The sequence below is a fragment of the Schistocerca cancellata genome, chromosome 4, assembly GCF_023864275.1.
Source record: "Schistocerca cancellata isolate TAMUIC-IGC-003103 chromosome 4, iqSchCanc2.1, whole genome shotgun sequence".
Classification (NCBI taxonomy): domain Eukaryota; kingdom Metazoa; phylum Arthropoda; class Insecta; order Orthoptera; family Acrididae; genus Schistocerca; species Schistocerca cancellata.
Genome location: NC_064629.1, coordinates 175,089,445 through 175,106,913, shown reverse-complemented (window position 1 = coordinate 175,106,913; position 17,469 = coordinate 175,089,445). Strand labels below are relative to the sequence as shown.

General features: G+C 41.9%; 1 protein-coding gene across 1 annotated transcript in view; it reads right to left on the bottom strand.

The window, feature by feature from the left end:
- Positions 1 to 227: 227 nt before the first annotated feature.
- LOC126185033 (28S ribosomal protein S21, mitochondrial) overlaps positions 228 to 17,469 on the bottom strand; it is a 57,783-nt gene continuing 40,541 nt past the window's right edge. Inside the window, exons 2-3 of the mRNA XM_049927773.1 lie at positions 10,767 to 10,833; positions 228 to 836 (exon numbers count right to left, since the gene is read on the bottom strand). Of these exons, the coding sequence (XP_049783730.1) occupies positions 720 to 836; positions 10,767 to 10,833 (184 nt within the window). The 3' untranslated portion in view covers positions 228 to 719. The remainder of the gene's footprint in view (positions 837 to 10,766; positions 10,834 to 17,469) is intronic.

Sequence of the window (17,469 nt, the reverse complement as noted above, 5' to 3'; positions counted from 1 at the left end):
GATACAACATAGAAAAACTGAGTCAGTGGGCCTACGAGGCCCCCCCGTTGGTAATGCTAGTCAGATGCGAGGTTTTGTGATAATGTTTGTTTACATAACACGAAGTCTATAAAGGGTATCTCTGAAATGTTAAAATATCAGCTTTTTACCATTCAATAGTTTTTGTAAGCCCCCGGGGTAGTTCACACAAGACATGTGTAATTTGCCAAATACTTATTATTGAATCATTCTTTGTAACAAATTTTTAATATTATCTCACAGACGTACAGAAAAATGGGTAAGATACACTAGATTCATTTTACAAAACATCTTTAATTACAGACAGGCTTGGGGGAAAAAAAACCACTAGCAGTCTTTGCAGATGACTGCAATATTGACACATGCTCCACTGATTTCCATCTCTTGAACACACACTCTTTTCCAATGATTCTGATTTTTTTTTTGTTACTAGTTTAGTTTTCAGTAACCAAACAGCATTTGAAAAATGTAAGACTAGCAACTTTGTTACAACAGTCGACTTATTAATGTAATTTACCCATATAAGAAACCAATGAAACTGAGTAATAAATTATTTCATTCACAAAACTTACAGATTTTCTTTCTACAGTTTCCTGGCAAACATTTCTTTAACAACTGCTAAAGAAATAAACCAACTTTATGAGAAACATTACCAACAAAGCAGCTGACACTACTGAAAACAAGATATTGCAAGGCCTACATTAATAACATCCCGGAAAGGGTTCTGTACGATTTTTTCTCATAACGAATTGTATCTTGCGACTCATATCTTCATTATAAATTGCCTTACACCTTTCATAGTTAACTCTTCTTCTCACCTGAAAATTTAAGAAGGGTGAAATTAGTATCTATTGCTGTGGCTGAGAAAAGAATTGATAATGCATGATAATTGAGGATGGGGAATGATGACTAAATGAGGTTACATTTACAGCCTACACTAATTATCATTTACCTACTTTATGTGAACACTTGTATTAAGTTAAAAAACTAAGATGAACAAGAAAATATCAAAATGTTAATTTGCATCCACATTCTTGGAGGATCATATTTACCTTAAATTTTAAAATAAATGTCTGGTTTCATTATGTAATGAACACAGGATAAGAAAACTTTGCAATACAACCTTGTTGCACTGTTAACAGAATTAGCTTCATAAGAGGCTCTAAATGTAATTTTAACAACAGTTGTATCTATACAAAACCCATTTTATCCATCTTTATTTTGTAGGTATCAGAGAATATTACGGCCAATTTCTGCTTATTCATCATACCAACTAGTCAGTGTTCAAGAACTTGATCTTTAGGAACTAAAATGCCACTCCCAACCCTATCATTTTGTGCAAACAGATGGCTGTAATGGTTGTATGATGAAGTGGAAGAAAAATCTCTGAGTAAATGTGTGTTTCTCACACAATGCTTGTCAGGTTTGCAAACACATGTCTAAACAATATATTAGCCACTGAAATGTCTAATACTTTTCCTAATAAGCTTGTTGCCACCATCTCCACTATCACAATAAAGCAGTGTACTGATATTGGTGTATTGTACTGGTTGGTATTGGGCCCTGTGGAACTTTAATGCCTGCCACATGAAATGGATCTATATGGCCATTAGAGGGCTCACACAGCAAGTGCGCGGCCCACATTGACACGTGGATACACAAGCCAATACTGCTCCTGACATAAGAGAAACTCAAAACCTAAGCTGCAATCGGGCACTGAAAGAAATTCTATGGCAACAAGCGAAAAATTGTGATGCATCTGGACTCGAACCGCTTTACACAAGTGATTGCCTTAACCGCCTAGGCTATCCAAGCACACTTTCCATCAAACCTAAATTCTCAACTAGTAACACACCACCTATGCAGTATCCACTGTCCATTATCCTCACTGCTCACAGCTTCACCTGACTTCTGTAAGAGTTCGGACGTAGTGTGCATCTGCACTGAAGGTATCATTATTTCAATGTCAGGCACATATACATGTTCATTTTAACTGAAGACAATTAAATATCTTGAAAACTCTACACAATGAATCAAAAAAGTTATAATTCCAATTTATTTCTCTCTGAGGGGGGCAGCCGATAATGCCACACTCGACCTCCACCCCACCCTGTGTGTGGGTGGTGGGGCACAGACCGAAGTAGAGCACCATGCACCTATGAAAAAGCAAGGAAGTATTTCTTGGCAAAAATTCGGAATTATGTGGTATAACAGAGAGGCAAGATCACAGGCAGATGTAGGAATGACACATGATATAGGTGGTCAGGATTTAATGACACAAACTGGGCAGTTGTATGTAGCATGTGATAGCGCACAACTTGAGGAAAATACTGTGCTGCCTAGGGTTTAAAAAAAAAAAAAAAAACAGTATGAGACTCTGAAAAAGTTTGTACAGGAAACAAACACCTACTACAGAGAAGTAAACAATAAAACACAGACTGGAAAAGACCCGCAACAGATTTATGAAAGTGTGGAGAATGTTTTACGACTGACTCTAGGCTGGAAGAGCTAATGGTGCTTACTACAGTGTTCAGATGTATGGTAAGGAATATCCATCCAGAAGGGGAGTGAATTACTTTTCCTGTACCTGATTTCGTAGACAGAATCCACCTTAAAGTGAATAATTTGCCAACAGAGGTGAAAAAAACTGGAGAAGTTACTGAAAGAAGTTCCTGCCAAAAGCAATTAATCGTCGTTCTTAGGTACACTGTACAAGCACTTTGTGATTATACACAGTCATATAGCATAGGATTACATGCAAGTAGGGCACAATTGTCAAATATATACTCATAATTCTTAATGGAGATAAAAATAGGACAGCTTGAAGCCACAAAAAGTGTCAGCATATTACTTGAGGCTAGAAGAGTGGCAAAAGAGTTGCAGTTACATGTACTGTGCCTCCATGAACTGTATATGAAGACATGAAAAGCCCCCAGTATGCCAACAACATCCCAAGGCCAAACAGTGACAAAAATATCACAATACTGTTCAGAACACGTAATCTGTGTGGAAATGTTAACCAGAAGGGTGAGCTGCAGTCTGCTTTCCATGTATTTTCAATTTAGTGACAAGTATCTATTAAGAAGACAGGATATTAGTCACCCAAGATGAACTACGCCTTGTGTACTCCATTGATGTAAACATGAAGTCAGTAAGGTCACATAGATGCCTGATTGATGTTCATGGATGAAAACTATGAAAAGCCATTATGGAACTCAACATACAGATACTGAATGCACCTCATAATCCACCAATCTACAAAGGGATGGTCGGAGCAATGTCAAATATTGATGTCACTTTAGCAAATACAGCAGCAGCAGCACACTGTGTGAAAGGCTGGAAGGTTGACAGTGGAATGGCATTGAGTGATCCCAATATCATACACTATATCATCACTGGAATGGAAATCCAAGACGTCACAGAAAATGTACACCTATGGTCCACATACAACACCAAGGATGCTGACTGGGAAGAACTAAGAAGAGTGTTTCATCATCTGGGATGCCAAATGCTGGGTCACATTAGAGCAAAAGAACTGACAGTGGCTATACATAGAGAAATGGAGGCATCAATACCTGTCAGAAGAGGTCACTCAAAAGGAGTACCTTCCATCTGGACTGCGGCACTGTGGAAAGTAACACACGAAACAAGAAAAGCCAGGAAGCTACACCAAAGCAGCATGATCCGAGAAGAAAGAGTTCAAAGGCTGCGTAGATCCATATCTGTTAAATAACATTTTAAGGAAGAGTTATGAATAACAAAAATGGAACGATGGAAGCAATTTATCCAGGCTAACTTAGAAACTGATCCCTGGGCTATACCATATAAAATACTCTGCAAGAAATACAAACACCAACACTGTTATCCATACTCAAAAGGAATAATGGGACAGTAACAGAAAGTTGTGGATAGTCAGCTGCCCTAGTAATGGACACACTACTTCCTGACGACAGAGAAGAAGGCGAGAAAGAAGTCAGAATAAGCTACAAAAAAATAATAAACTCATGTATCCCTTTGCACAAGAAGAAATTAGCCAAATAAGTTTAAGTCTGAAAAAGAAAAAATCTCCAGGCCATAAGGGACCTCTGCCAAAGTAACACAACAAAGTCTTTCCCAGATTATAAAAATTTATAACAGAATAACTGTTTCACATAAGAAGTTACATTTGATGCCGTTAAATAGGTTGGTATTACTAGTTTTTTTAAGACCACTTACGTTACGTGGGTGCTCAGAGAATGTCAAGGCGGTATTCCAGTTCCCGCTATGTGTTTCGTAATGTGTGTTCTGTCACATACCCACAGCAGCTTGTGTCCTAGCCTTCAATTCATCAACATCAGCAACTGGTGTGACAAAGACTCTGTCCTTGATATAGCCCCCCCAAAAAAAGTCAAGGGGTGTAATGTCTGGACAGGGGAGTAATGTCCAGATTGGTGGATTGGAAGGAACGGTCAAACACCCTGGCCACCCCACTCTCTTGCGCGAACTGTACAGTGGGTGTGTCTTACAAGGGAGGGTTCCTGCACCATGGAAGAATGCTGAATTGATGACAATTAGTACAGTGCAAGACATGGATCTGATGGTAACCAAATCCTACAAACCAATTTGTCTTTTGAACATTCTTAGGAAGATATTTGAGAAACAAATACGCAAGGCTACACAGAATGAACACCTCACCAAACTTGTTTTTGGGCAAAATCTACTATTATTCCAAGTTCTTACCACACATGGCCCACAATTTGCAATCACCACAGTCAGTTGAGTAAAAAGTGTGTGCATTACAACTGGGCGCCTGTCTATGACCAGGCTTTCATCCAACTGAAACCATGCTGAAATCCCCTCCTTGCCTCATGCCATTCTCTTCCAGTCACCATTTGGTCACAGCAGGCAATGCATCTACCAATGGCATCAGGGCAGTCTTGGCACACGTGGGGATGGCACTGAACAGCATATAGCACACGTATCCCAGACATTGACCCCTACACAGCAAAACTATTTCCAGATCGAAAAGGATGCACTGGTGATACTGTTTGCCATCAAAAACTTTCATGTCTAGCTTTTTGGGACAAAGTTCTTTCTACTTATGAATCAAAATCCATTGGCGGCATTATTTGGGCTGTGTTCCAGTCCCCCAGAGCAGATGGCCCCATGCCTCCAGTGCTGGGCATTGTTACCGAGTGCACACCATCATACCATCCAGTATAAGCCCGTGGCACAGCATTGCAATGCATGTGTGTTGACACATCTACCCACTTGCCTGGACCCTGATTTCCACAGCAGGAGGTTCTCTGCTTCCACACCAATGCCGAGTGGCTACATATGTTGGACAGTTTCCTCATTACAGCTGCTCATGTCTCCACTGCCACATGCTGGGACCCCACCTTGCAGTAGTCCTCCACTACGTGACCCACTGACTGGCGACTGAAATCAATTCCTGGAAACATATTTATCACAGACTCTTGGTTGTAGATGATTTCATTCTTCTGGACACAGACTGACGTGCACTGAGTGGTCATTTCAGCAGAATTGTGCCAATGGATGTTGGGATGTACGATATGAAGGCTTTAGCTCGATGACATGAACTAGCTGGGTATCAACAGCAACATCAAAAGAATGGTCCGTTGGCTGCATCGCAACAGCCCCAAAATATTTTGCCACCTGGCCTACCCACTCCCCTCACCCCCCCCCCCCCCCCTTTGCGACCACATACATCACTATTTTGCAGGCCTGATTTTCGGATCAATGTGCTAGCTTATTATGGATGATTAATTGAAGTACCCCTTATGTAGTATGCACAGCATCCATCACGGCCAATGGCACCCTCGCCGTCTTGGGCCAGCCCAAGAATGGGGGCCATATAATCATTAATGGAAGGTGAAGATACTACTGGGAGTGTAACTAAAATCATGACAAAAATTGTGAACCAAGACCAAGCATGTTCTACACCAAAAGGACCATCTGATGGATAGTCAGAGGAGATAAGAAACAGTAAGTGTAAGTTTGGAGTACAGAAAGAGGGCGCACTGCTGCAAAGGTGGGGGCCCATGGTAGCCATGTATATATTCACCAAAGACTGGTGAGTGCCCTGGTGGGAAAATTTCTAATTGTTGTTATAAATGGCAGCTTGCTCTAAATGTAAAAACATGTAATTCCATGAAGACGAGTAGGAAAAACACTCCTAAAATGTTCAAATGCAGTATTAGTTGTGTGCTGCTTGACACAGTAATGTTTATTAAATATCTAGGCGTAATGAGGTACAGTGACATGAAATGGAATGAGTACTTAAGGACAGTAGTATGGAAGATGAACAGTCGACTCTTTATTGGAAGAATTTTTAGAAAAGTGTAGCTTATCTATAAAGGAGACTGCATATAGAACACCTATGTGACCCATTCTTGAATACAGTTCAACTGTTTGGTATCCCAACTAGGTCAGAATAAAGGAAGACATTGAGGCAATTCAGGAGCAGTACTGCTAGATTCGTTACCAGTAGATTTGAACACCACAGAAGTGTTATGGAGACGCATCCTGAAGTCAAATGGGAATCCCTGGAGGCAAGGTGATTTTCTTTTCATGAAATATTGTTGAGAAAATGTAGAGGACAGTAATTTGCTTATAACTGTGGAATGCATCTACCTCAGCCAAAGTAGATTTCACATGATGGCCATGAAGACAAGAGAAATTAGGGCTTATATGGAGGCATATAGACAGCCGATTTCCTCTCACTTCACTTATTAGTGGAACACGAAAGGAAAAGACTCATAGGGGTACAAGGTCCCCACTGCCATATACCATACAATGGCTTACAGGGTACGAATGTAGACATATCAAATAAACTGAAGTTGAATATATTTGTATCAAGTTTATTGAAAAAACACGTGGATCAAATCTCTGCCAGATGTAACACCGTTATTGTCCCTCTACAATGCTGCCAGTTCTCTCAACTTTCATAACACATATTATGCATATGCACTCCACTCATTTGCTTCTCTGTTCTCCTGCTTCTGCAACACCTGTCTTGGAAGCTGAGAATTGTCTTTGAGCTATCTTGCTTCCTTGCTTTATATCCATATATTCGTCTTTCTGAGGAGGGAACAATGCAGTAACCAGGCCAGCAATGCCCTCTACTTCATTTCCTCCTATCTTCAGTTCTTCCAAATTCTGAAATCAAATGTTTTTATTTCAGCTTCTGGTGACTAAAAATGACTGGCAGAAATGGCACATGTTTGCATTGGTACTTTATTTCCCCCAATACATGGAAGCAATTGATGGGAAACATAGTCCTAGAGTGTCTTATTGTTAGTAGAAGTTACATTTACAGTTACAAAGGGTCATTTAGCATTGTGCTGTGGAGTGTCACAATGCCTGTTACAACTCTTTGAATGTATGTACTGGTTGTCACGGATGAATTACGGGCAGAAGTTTATTCGAGAATGTGTCCATAAGTACACTAACTTATAAAAAATGTGTAACAACATGGAGATTCACCTTAGGGGAGAGGGGATGGGGTGGGGAGGGGGGGAGGAGGGGAGTGGCATTGCCCTATGTTTTGCTAGCAGACTACACTTCTCCATTATAGGAACACATTATGAATCCATACGCAGGAAGGCATGTTCAAGGCTGAAATGAAAGAAATTTTAGTTACCAATTTTCTAAGGCAACAAAGGTTGTATGAAACACATACGATATTATACCTACAGTTTTTGTCTCTGCTGAATCAATGTTGCTGCAATCCAAGAAGTCATAAAGTGTCACCTGTACAGCGTGTGTCTCCATAATTTTTTAAGGTGAATTGCAGATGCAAGAAACCAACATACCCCACAAGGAAGGTTCGATTCTTATAATTTGCAGACAGAAGAGATGAATCAAGGAACACAAGAAACAAGATGACACTGCATCTGTTATTATCGCACCACAGAACATACAATGGAGAGCTTCTAACTCTAATAAATAAACCCATGATGAATTTGCAAATTACTTTTTAAGCCCACATGAAAATGTAAAATGATAAAATAAAATGACATTATATATTAATGTTGCAGTACAGTATAAAATACTGTGTACCTCTCTGTCCACAGTGTATGTTGTTTCTTTGGGTTCATGAACATCAAGAAATCCCAAGAACTTATATTCAACCCATGTCAGCTCATACTGAGTCGTGCATTGTCTGCACCCTGTCCAATCTCTCTCACTGTCTTCCATCTTTCACTTCTCCCTTTGGTACTGTACAAAAGCAAGTGACATTTTTCAAATAAAGGAAACTCCAGGTAGGAATATCAGCAATGCACTAAAAGATAGTGCTTCTTATTGTAAATAGAACATGTTAAGTTGCAGACAGGCACAATTAAAAGACACTTACATTCTGGAAACATCCCCTAGGCTGTGGCTAAGCCATGTCTCCGCAATATCCTTTCTTTCAGGAGTGCTAGTTCTGCAAGGTTCGCAGGAGAGCTTCTGTAAAGTTTGGAAGGTAGAAGACGAGGTACTGGCAAAAGTAAAGCTGTGAGGGTGGGGTGTGAGTCGTGCCTGGGTAGCTCAGTTGGTAGAGCACTTGCCTGCGAAAGGCAAAGGTCCCGAGTTCGAGTCTCAGTCCGGCACACAGTTTTAATCTGCCAGGAAGTTTCACTTACATAAAGCTTTCAATCACAGCCTTCATCAGCAAGAAAGAAACACAAGTGATTCATACACACAAGCAAGCACACCTCATGCACACATGACAGCTAACTTCAGAAGCTCAAGCCAGAACGCAACTAACACATGAGATGCAAGTTGCAGCCTGGAGGGTAACGGAAGGGGAAGGGAAAGGGATAGTAATGTATACATGGGGCGAGTGAAGAACGCTGTCTAGTGGAGTGTGCAGAAACTAGAATGCCAAGAGGCAGGAGGTTGTGGAACATAGAGGTGGGGAAAAAAGGAGTGGAAAAGGAGATGAATGAAGAAAGATTGGCAGGTGTGTTGGCAGAGGGCAGCAAACAAAGAGGATGGGAGATGAAAATGGGAGGAAATGATAGGACACAGGGGGTGGAAACTGTTGGGTGGAGTGTGTAGAGACAGTACGTTACCGTAGGTTGATTATCCCAGACTCAACCTATGGTAACATACTGTCCCCACACCCTCCACCCAACAGTTTCCACCCCGTCTGTCCGATCATCTTCTCCAATTCTCATCTCCCACCCTTTTTGTTTGCTGCCCTCTGCAAGCGCAGCTGCTCATCTTTCCCTGCTCCTCTCCTTTTCCACTGCTTTTTATCCCACCTCCCTGCCCCATAAGCTCCTGACACTGCGCCTCTTGACATTATAGTCCCTGCACACTCCACCAGACAGTGATCATCTCTCCCGCCACCCGTACACTACTATCCATTCCCCACCCCCTCCAGATTGCTGCTTGCATCCCACGTGATAGTTGCATTCCAGCCCAAGCTTCCAGAGTTGATGGTCATGTGTGTATGAGGTGTGCTCACTTGTGTGTATGAATTTTGTGTGTTTCTCCTTTGCTGATGAAGGCTGCATCAAAAATCTTTAAGTAAGTGTCTTAACTGTGTCAGTCTGTAACTTAAATTCTCATCTTTATGATAAGTAGCAATCTATCTTCTACTACATTGCTGAGTGATACTTCTCTGTATGCAGTTGCTACTGGTGTTAAAAAAGCAGCAGCAATTTTCTGCAGTGAGTTGTGTCTAGTGTTGTCATTTTTGTAGTCTGATTCTTACATTCCATAAGCAATCCTTTGATTTACACAACGTTGAAAATCCTCAATTTGCTGCCTCATCCACCGCATTATCACACTGTTTACGAAGCAGTGACAGTACCTGTAGATGAAATCACAGGTCATGATATAAATATAAGTTAGTGCTGTGCAACCACGATATGTGGCTGCTGGCTAGAAACCTTCTTTTCTTTGATTTGTACCACATTGCAAACATCAGCCACATAGTATAGCTGGACACTTGTTAGAAAGATGTTTCAAACTCATTGTGCATGCAGCTTAAGGAGCAGCTACATTTTGTTTTCCCTGCCAAAATCCTCATTTGCCTGGTAGAAGCAGGAATATGTTGTGATTGGGAAGCAGGATTACGATTTTTTTGGCTGTCCATATACACGCATACTTAGCACATGCATTGTGAATTGTTTTGTGAAGAATGAGGATTCAAGCCGACGCAGTTGAGGCAAAGAGAAGCAAAGCACCCAGGTTCGAGTTCCAACCGGGCGCAGGTTTTCAATTCACATCCTTGATTAATTGCAACGCCCTAATGTGGCCACGGTTGGAAAAATTTCCCTAAATACTAATACTGATTTAAGTTTTCTAAAAGAAACACTTAAGGTACAAGCTGGGATAAACCATGTAAAAGGTTGTACCAACTTCCCTTGCCTCATTTGTTCACTCAAAAGTTCTGTTGCATTTGTAATCAACTCTACTGGACATAAGGGTTTAATTTTCTTTCCTTATGCACCCACTCCACGTAAAATATGGCATAGGCTACTACTAAAATATGTGCACAACATATTATCAGTAAACACAAATATGTCTTACAAGGGTAACAGAATTAATATAGTTAAGAACATGTGTTAAATATAACAAACAAAGTACTACTCAAATGATTTACGACTTACTGGTCATATGTATATTTTGCATTCTACTGTATTTACAATAGCTGACACTTAAGACATGCTCAGCAGTTACAAACAAGGTATACTTAGTATTGTGGCCTTTACTAGTGAAGTGTAATAAAAAATACTGGTATAAAAACTTACTTGATATGGTTTTTCATAATACTGTATCCTCCTGAACTGATCAAATATGCCTTCCTTCCCCAAAATTCTGCAAATGAAACAAATCAAAATTATCAACTGCACATTAAGATACCATTTCTATCGTTATTATACTGAAAAAGCAGAAGTAAATTTGACTGCTGACAATATAAGTATTACATTTAAGTTTAATCGAGAAACATTGACAGAAAAAAGCACAAATGAAATTTTCCATAAAATTAATCATTGGTTCTCTGTAAATTGATTATCACTTAACTTTAAATAAAGCAATTCATACATGGCAAGATTAAGTTGAACAATAACAGCGGAATATGAAGAAAGGACAAAATGCAAAAACAGAACATGTGAAATTTAAATTTTAAGATTCTGTTTACTTTCCACACTTCCAGCTGTTAACATCATATATTAACTTCTGCAGAAACTCTACACTACGGCTAGGTATTCATTACACAAAAATATGCATTATGGAGAATATGCAGAGTAAATTTCAAGCCTCTGCCTGACAATTTTTCACCCAACTACGCACACAAATAGAAGTTTCACAATATATTTACATCTTCATTAAGTCTGTCGCTAACATGCATTGAGAATTTGAAAACATTAGCATTCATAAATATTTACCTGCTTTACAGTGTAGCCTTAGACACTTCCTTTACTTCATGTAATACTTATGATATTGAATTATTTCATATGTCTCCTACACTGTGCTGTCACAATGCTGTTAGCACTTTAAGGTCTATATATAAACACCACCTTGTATGCTTTTAAGAAATACTTTAATATCTACAACTGGTTATGTTCATCGAATACAAGGTTCTCAACCCCTGTCACCATAAGATGTTCAATGAATGTAACGAGCAGTGGAAATTAAAGCACTTTTTAACAGCATGTGAGGTTGTGTTTAAAATACACCTTAAAATATAATATTGAAGGTTTAGTTCTACACTGAAGTTTTTATGAATCCTATTTAGGTCTGACATTTGTTTACTTATGCCAGCATACTGAAGGTGCACTAAAAACAAGCTCCGTACATTCTTACACATTTTTACATGTACTGCTTGTAGTGAATACCTGCGCTAGTCTCATTTCCTAGCCACGTGAGTGAAGATTTAAGTTTGTTTTAGAAAAATCTCATATTCTTTGGAATTCTGTTAGAAGCATTTAGTTGACAATATGTACAGCTGAAATAACTGACGTTGTGCCTTCTTTACAGGCACAAGGTCAGTAATTTCAGCTGTACATATTGTCAACTAAATGCTAGGCCCAAGTGGACTTCTAACAGAATTCCAAAGAATATGAGATATTAAACAAAAAGTGAATGTTATTGTTGATGCTTTGTTTAGGTTACCTGTGGGGGAAGTGGAGGGGGGGGGGGTGATGAACACAGTAATGGAAATAAAGAAATAAATTCAAAACTATGTACATTAAGGAAGTGAAAGAACATAAAGATATCAGGAGAATTTGCAGTCAATTCAGGAGAAACAAAAAGCATGATGATCACTAGAAGTTAGTTAAAAGTTACTTGGGGAAGAAAGTTTATGGGAAACTACAGCTATATTATCAAGTTTACAAAAGTGTATTATTCTACAGACCCAGTCCAGATATTGGCAGATGGAAAGTTCATTGGCCTGAGCAGTACACTGACCACTCATTAAGTACACACATTAAAGCTTTGGCCACTGCAGTTCATTGAAATGGATACAGAAAATTCAAGGAAGTGTTTACTACCACAATATTGCTAGCAGAATCAGAAAATATCTTACTACTTGCGATAGATGGCAGAGAGTCTGTCGTAACTGCGACTGTTCCAGATGCGGGGTTGCCGAGAACGAAAGTGCGTCGGGATCAAACGGGAGTGGTCCGCAAACAAACAAAATGAACAGGAAGGATGGACACGAACAATGACGGACAACCAAGCAAGACCTAACGAACAACAACACACAAATAGCAACAGGGTCACAAGCAAAACCTCACGAACCCACAATGTCCACTCGTACATGGAAACCAAGTAAACACGCAGCTCCACCGTGGTGCCCTCACATTATACGCGGGCCAGGAGCGCGCGTGCAGCCTCAGGTTATGGCGCGACGGCTGGAGAGACCTCTAGTGGTAATCGAGGTCCATGTTGTCTGGTGCGGATTCGAAACCCACGGCGCTGGGTACCAGATCGCTCCCCCCTGAAACTTGCGCGTAGGGATGGAAACGCCCCACACGGTGCCGAGGCGGTCGGCAGATGGGAGAGGACCCAGGCTCGTCAACCACCGGTTGCTGGGAGGAAAGGACATCCGAGGTGTCCATGACGGCCAACCCAGAGGCCAGGGCGGCGGAGGCAGCCACCGATCCACCTGGGGCAGGGAGGGCAGGCCCACGGGGAGGCAGCAACCGGGGTCAGTGGCGGTGACTCAAGGACCACATCTGTACCCAAAGGAGGTAGAGGAGATGGAGGCAGCAATGGGAGTCCCATGGGGGCACGGGAGCAAAGCTGGTTATGATGGCGGTGCTCCAACCCTTTTGATGTCTGCACCGACATCACACGCCACCACTTGCGGCCGCGCCATAAGACGCTCATTAGCCGCCTCAGCAATTTCAAAGGAGTCTGGAATGCAGAGAATCTCTTCCAAGGAGGGGTTATCGAGTTTCAACGCTGCAGTGCGGACCTCAGGATCGGGATCCAGCTGAACCACCACATCCCGGATCAGGGAGTCCGCATACGAAGCCTCACACTGCTGATTGGTGCACGTAAAATCACATTGACGGCTGAGACCCTGCAAGTCCGTGACCCAGGAACGATATGATTGACCAGGCTGTTTATGGTACTGGGGCAACTCCTGCCAAGAGGTGACTACACAGTAGCGTTGGGAATAATAGCTTGTCAGCAAAAGGTATATCTCCTGGAAAGAGAGCCACAGGATCGGACAACGGTGCCAACTTGCAGAGAATTGGGGAGGCCCAAGACAAAAACAACGACCACTGCAAGGAGTCATCTGTGACTTGAAAAGCCGTGAAATGTTGTTTCAGTCGATGTAAGTGTATTTCCCAGACTTCTTTAGCATCATTAAATGGTGGGAACGACGGCGGACGTGGGAAAGCATCGGACACCCAAGGACTCGGAAGCTGTTGCGGTAATGCGTCCCGGGCATCGACTTTGTCTGTTAGCAACAACAGCAACTGTTGTACGGTGTCTAACTGGAGGAGCTGCTGCTGCTGCTGCTGCTGCTGTTGCTCCAGAAGACAGACCAACTTCGCCTCCAAACTAACAACTACCACCATCCCATCCGCATTGCCAAAATGTTGTAACCGCGACCAGAACAGTCGCAGGGTTGCTGAGAACGAAAGTGCGGCGGGACCAAACGGGAGCAGCCCGCGAACAAACAAAACGAACGGGGAAGGACTGACACGAACAACGGCGGACGACTGAGGAAGACCTAACAAACAACAACACGCAAATAGCAACGGGATCACAAGCGAAACCTCATGAATCCACAACGTCCACTCATACACGGAAACCAAGTAAACGCGCTCTCTGTAGGCAAGATGTCAATATCAGACTGCCTGCTGAACAAGAGGCAGGTGCTTAATACCTGACAGAGTACGTTGCTATTGGCCACTGGGACCACATGCTCCACCGTGGTGCCCTCACATTATACGAGGGCCAGGAGCGTGCGTGCAGCCACAGCTTACAGCACGACTGCTGGAGAGACCTCAAGTGGTAATCGAGGTCCATGCTGTCTGATTTGAAACCCGCGGCGCTCGGTACCAGAGAGTCGAAGTTACGAAACATGTCGATGTTACTTGCAAAGGGAGGGACCTAGTTGGTATTGGTCTACTTGGACAAATGCCTAATGCAAAATGAGGGTACTGTTACATATTTTTCATTGTAGACTTACTTTCTAAATTCACTAACCTTCATCCTCTGAAAAAAGCTACTAGTAGGAAAATTAAAATCAACATTATGCAAGGCTATTTTCACACTGTATTCCAGATGCTATTCTTTCAGACAAAGGAAGTCAATTTATATAGAAAACCTGGAAGCATTTGACTTATGATTATAATATAAAATACATACTTATTTCTGTTTATTCACCATTTTGTAATCTTACTGTGAAAGGGAGGTAGGCCGTCTGTGCAGAACTTACTGAAGCAAAGACCACTCAAACTGGACACATTATATTGGTTGCTTTGAAGATTTACTAAACAGTTTACATCACAACCAGCTTTACTCCATATAAAATTCCACACGATAAAGAGCCTGCTTACCTTCGTTTTATTAGAACACACACATAATAACAAACACAACACTTTATTACTTCAAGAATATTGCCACTGGTACAGAAAAAACACTTGCCATGAAGTGGCTGCCCTACTAGTCCTGGTCATAGCGGTTGAAGTAAACATCTAACAGAGTGAGGCTGGCCGGGCCCGCACTAATAAGCATTGGCTGGTCCGTAGAGTGCACTACGGAGAGGCTGCATGCGCATCCGAGATTGGGGACCTCTACTGGTGCTGACATCTCGACTTCTGAGATGCACCTTACAGCTGCACACCCAGATCGTGGGTGTGGAATCTTACATGGATCATTAGAGCCCTCCCTCTTTGGAGACGGAGCAAACTAATTCCTTGGGCCAGGACTGGACAGCTCTGATGTGGAGACCCTGCCCACATCCACGGAGGCCTCGATGGCATGAAGGGAGAGCAACTCCCGGTTGAAAGAGACCTCGGGATATGGACAAAAGTGGCCTGCATGAAGAGTGCCCCAATGCCCCTCTGTGGGAGCACGATATGACAGGACCAACAAAGGGCATTCCGAGACAGGATCAGTGGCAACTTCCGGCTGTGGTGAAGGTGACTGTCTAGGATTGAGGCCACGCAGGAGACATCGAACCAGTGAGGGGTGTGTCCACCAGCTGGAGAAGCTGCTGGAGGCCATGCCATGCTAAGGCACATCGGGTGACACTGACACAGATGGAAAGTGAGACTGGAACTCCAGCAGATAGGAGGCATCAAGTGACAGGGGCACTGTTGAAGGTGGGTGCCCAATCACACTGAGCCAATTTTGATGGTACAGGACCTTCCGGTCTCCCATCCGGAGAGTGTAGATCCGGAGGCTGTTCCGACGCATAATGGTTGCTGGTAACCAAAACCACACACCAAGGTTGGCATCCCCAGTGGAAATCGCGGTACAGCGGAATGTGACAGCAGGCAAGAACCCCGACGGAGGAGGTGGAGCAGCATTCGCGGCTTACACCCATGGAGAAGCTCAGCAAGGCTACGGGAACTGATAGGAGCTATTCGGAAGGCTGTCAGAAGAAACAGTAAAGCCTCCTTGATAGGAAAGTCCTGGAGATATTGTTTTCATATGGGCTTTAAAGGTGTGAATGTGCGCTCAGCCTCCCTCTTAGATTGGGAGGAGGGGAGGGGGCGAAAGGGAGGGGACTGAATGTGGCAATTGCCCAACCACACACAGAAATCCCAAAATGCCTGGGGCAGGAACTGAGGATTTTCCGTTTAAAACCCGATTTTGTTCTTGACATTGTTAAGGCATGTGTTGTTTTGCACAATTTCTTTCTTGAAAACAAAGACTACAACATCGAAGATACTCTGTCCTTAACTAGACTTTAAAGTATAACAAGAAGTGAACCTGCACGTGGGGAAATTCCTGCAAATAATGTACAAAAAATGATGACAGACTATTTTATGACATATGAGGGATATGTGAAATGGCAATTATCTAAAATTTAATGTGCCACTGGTTAAAAAGAAGATGTTGTGGATTTAGCCGCTTGAAGCGTGAGACGGATAGGTTTACTTTTGGTTTTATGTTTGAAGTTTGAGCTTTTATTGATTATGTAACCATGTAACATCACCAAATTTAGATGTAGTCAGCATCACTACATTTAGTAGTAGACAACATTACTAAAAGATTTAGATCAGGTGATGTTAGTCAGTTACGTAAATGCTTGAGGCTTATGAAACGATTTTTGTTGATTGACACATGAAGTAAACAACATTACTGTGTGAATACAAAGAAGTTTTACTTAGTTATAGGTATGCAATGTGTTGAATTCAGAATTATAATTTACGAGTATATTTGAAATGTGCACTAGGAGCACAACTAGTATGAGCACTACTGATTTTAATTACTCACCTTGTATAGAAAACTGATATTCTATTTCTTATGTGATTGTATATAATAAAGGAACTTTTACTTGATACTTACACATACTGTACAACAGACAGGATACACGGAGATTATTCTGGTTGATATATGCACTTCTGATGATTTACTAAATATTGCAGAAAGAGAATGATATTTTGCTTGAAACAAAACCCTATGGAGCATCATTCTCCTGTAGAAGGGACCTGCTACAGAAGGCACCAATCTGTGCCTGAAAAGTTCAACATGAAAGAAAGTTCCAGATAAAAATTGAGAGTGGGCCACAAATGCCAAATTTATGTAAGGTGACAGGGATGTGGCAGCGCCATATGGTGTCATAAACTTTATGAAGACTGAAGAAGACTGTAACAAGGTGTTGACACCAGGCAAAAACCATTCGGATAGCAGACTCCAGGTGGCCTAAATTATCTGCAGTACAATGGCCTTGGTGAAAACCAGCTTGGGCTGAAGCCAAAATGTAGATAGATTCAAAGCTCCAATCAGCCTCTGACTCCCCATATGTGCAAGTCA